The following is a 2,481-nucleotide window of genomic DNA, read 5'->3' on the forward strand; positions in this document are numbered from 1 at the left end:
GGGGCAACACTTGTTGGGAATTTTATATAGACTTGAGCTGTTCAAGGCCATCCTCTCTTATCTAGCTGACTTCATATTAGTTTTCCTCCCCTCCCACCGCCATTTCATATTTGCCTTCTGCTTTATCAGTGAGTGCCCCCATACCTGGGTTAGTACCCTCTTCAACCAATACATCAACTGACCCAAAGAATTCCCCACCACCAGACCAGAACGTAAGAAAAAAAAAAAATAAAGAAATAAAGAAAAATAATAAAGCCACCAGTTTATTTAGAGAAATCTTTTCTTTAATTGTCAGTCTGGAACGTTCTGATGGAAGCAGACTCAAACCGCAGAGGACAGAGTGATGGAAGCCGCAGCCAGGACCACAAGTTGTCACATAGCAAAGAGGATAAGGAATGCCACCATCAAACAGAAGAGACCCATGGCCTCAGACAGGGCAAAGCCCAGGATGGCATAGGAGAAGAGCTGCTGCTTGAGAGATGGATTCCTGTATGTTGTACAAGGTGGGGGGAACAAACCAGACAGAGAAGAGAAAAAAAAATCCACAGTGAGAGAAAAAAAAAAACCTGTATCACAGAAAGCCAGGATTATGGGATTATGTCACATAGGCAACAGATTTTGGGGCACAAACCAGATTTATGGCAGGCAACCACCAGCTAGAATAAGAAAGCCATGATTTTTCCATACTTTTTGTGATGTAGACATCTTGGTGCCTGAAGGCTAGTTTTACCTGCCCTGGTGGTACCAAGCAACAGTTTCTGCTAACTAGTGCTTCGTTTCTTCTAGAGGCAGACAGCTCCACAGAGCAGCTGCATTGTTCAGAAGTAAGTATAGGGTGGATTCAAACAATTCAGGCACTTTCTTATTTATTTTAATAGAATAATGGATTATAACAACGATTTTCTATTCCAAGGAGTACTGCTTCAGTTAAACACAATATCTGCTTATATACATGACACAAGTAGAGCTGGACATACATTCCAGAAAAAGCTCTACCAATCTACTAAATTTAGTGCTAGAAGAAGGGAATAAATTCAAGCCAGCCTGGCATCTTACTTACCTGGCATAGCCAATGATCAAGCTGCCAAACACTGTCCCAATACCTGCTCCTGAACCAGCCACCCCAACCGTGGCAGCACCAGCACCAATGAACTTAGCAGCAGTGTCAATATCCCTGGAAACAGCACTGGTTTGGAACTCACGGCGGGTCAGCTGTGGGTGGGAAACGCCAGCTGGCTGTGGGATACAGAAGAAACATGCTAATGACACTTTTAATCATAAATAGAAAAGTTTAATAAAACACGATCACCATTTATCCTCTACTCAAGGCAGAGCAAGATCAGCCAAGCTTGCTAAGCCATCACCAATCTGGGCCAAAAGCTATGTTCCCATATTAGCCATTCTCTTGATACACAAACTTATTCCTCCACCTCACGAGAAACCAACAAGTATGACAGGCAGCAAGCACAGAAATACAGGACCCAATTTACCACATAAGAGTCTCACCTGTACAGTCTGAACCTCGGGCCTGCTAAAAACAGACACTGAAACTGGTCTGGCCAGAGCCCTGGAACAGCACCGGAACTGAAGCGAAACACAGAGAATTAATGCCTACAATTGCATGCGTCTGTACTAATCCTCAGAAAAGAGCAGGTCTTTTATGAAGAACAGTCTTAAAAGTTTCTGACAACATCTCAGGAATGAAACAAGACTAAAAAGCAAAAGCATATGCAAATGTAGGATATTTCTATTTTAGCCAGTTGGATTAAGCCAATGAGCAACAGTATCACAGACCACACGCTGCAGCACAGTGAGTGCTGTATCCAGTACGGCAGTTTAGTCATTACTACAGTTTCATACATTTTTCTTTCTAATTCATACCTTGAAAGAAAGGGGTGACTGAACATCTCTGTGACAATCAGTTAGCTTATCTTTGGAGAAGCCCTCAGGCCTACCATTCAATGCACATCTACTAAGATGGTAGGTATCACACTCCGGTCACCAGAGGTCACCTTGTTTCCCCTCCTTGTTAAATCCACGGCAAAACAAACCCACACAGTCCCACCTCAGCTATGGGCATCCACGACAGCATTTTGAACCAATCACCATAGAGAAAGACTTCATAATCGTGTATCCCCACTAAGTAGTATTATACTTCTCTGAAGAAAAGCAACTTACCAGAGCTGGAGAGCTAAGGAGAGCCAAAGGAGCCTGCATTTTGCTTAACCTATTACAAATAAAGAGAAAAAGGAAATGGGAATCCCAACAGCATTGCCATCAGCCAACATATCCCCTCGGGACTGACACACAACACGTCTAACTGCAGCCACGTCCCTGAGCTGTGCCCGAGGCTTTTCCCCACCGCCCCCATGCACGGCTCCGTGTCCCCCAGTCACCCTCCCTCCGTTAATCCTCTTTTGGGCCCTTTCTACGGCAGACTCGGAGCTGCGCATTTTTACCCTCCTCAACACGGTCGAAGTC

General features: G+C 44.3%; 1 protein-coding gene across 1 annotated transcript; it reads right to left on the reverse strand.

Moving 5' to 3' along the window:
• Positions 1-261: 261 nt before the first annotated feature.
• On the reverse strand, positions 262-2,253 carry ATP5G1 (ATP synthase, H+ transporting, mitochondrial Fo complex, subunit C1 (subunit 9)). Its single transcript, XM_009706323.1, has 4 exons — positions 2,179-2,253; positions 1,507-1,584; positions 1,061-1,236; positions 262-487 (listed from the first exon to the last, which is right to left on the reverse strand). Exons 1-4 carry the CDS (start codon positions 2,215-2,217, stop codon positions 373-375), a joined length of 408 nt encoding a protein of 135 aa, XP_009704625.1. The 5' UTR covers positions 2,218-2,253; the 3' UTR covers positions 262-372.
• Positions 2,254-2,481: the final 228 nt, after the last annotated feature.

Source organism: Cariama cristata, unplaced genomic scaffold (genome assembly GCF_000690535.1).
Source record: "Cariama cristata isolate BGI_N322 unplaced genomic scaffold, ASM69053v1 scaffold42328, whole genome shotgun sequence".
In the NCBI taxonomy this organism is placed as follows: domain Eukaryota; kingdom Metazoa; phylum Chordata; class Aves; order Cariamiformes; family Cariamidae; genus Cariama; species Cariama cristata.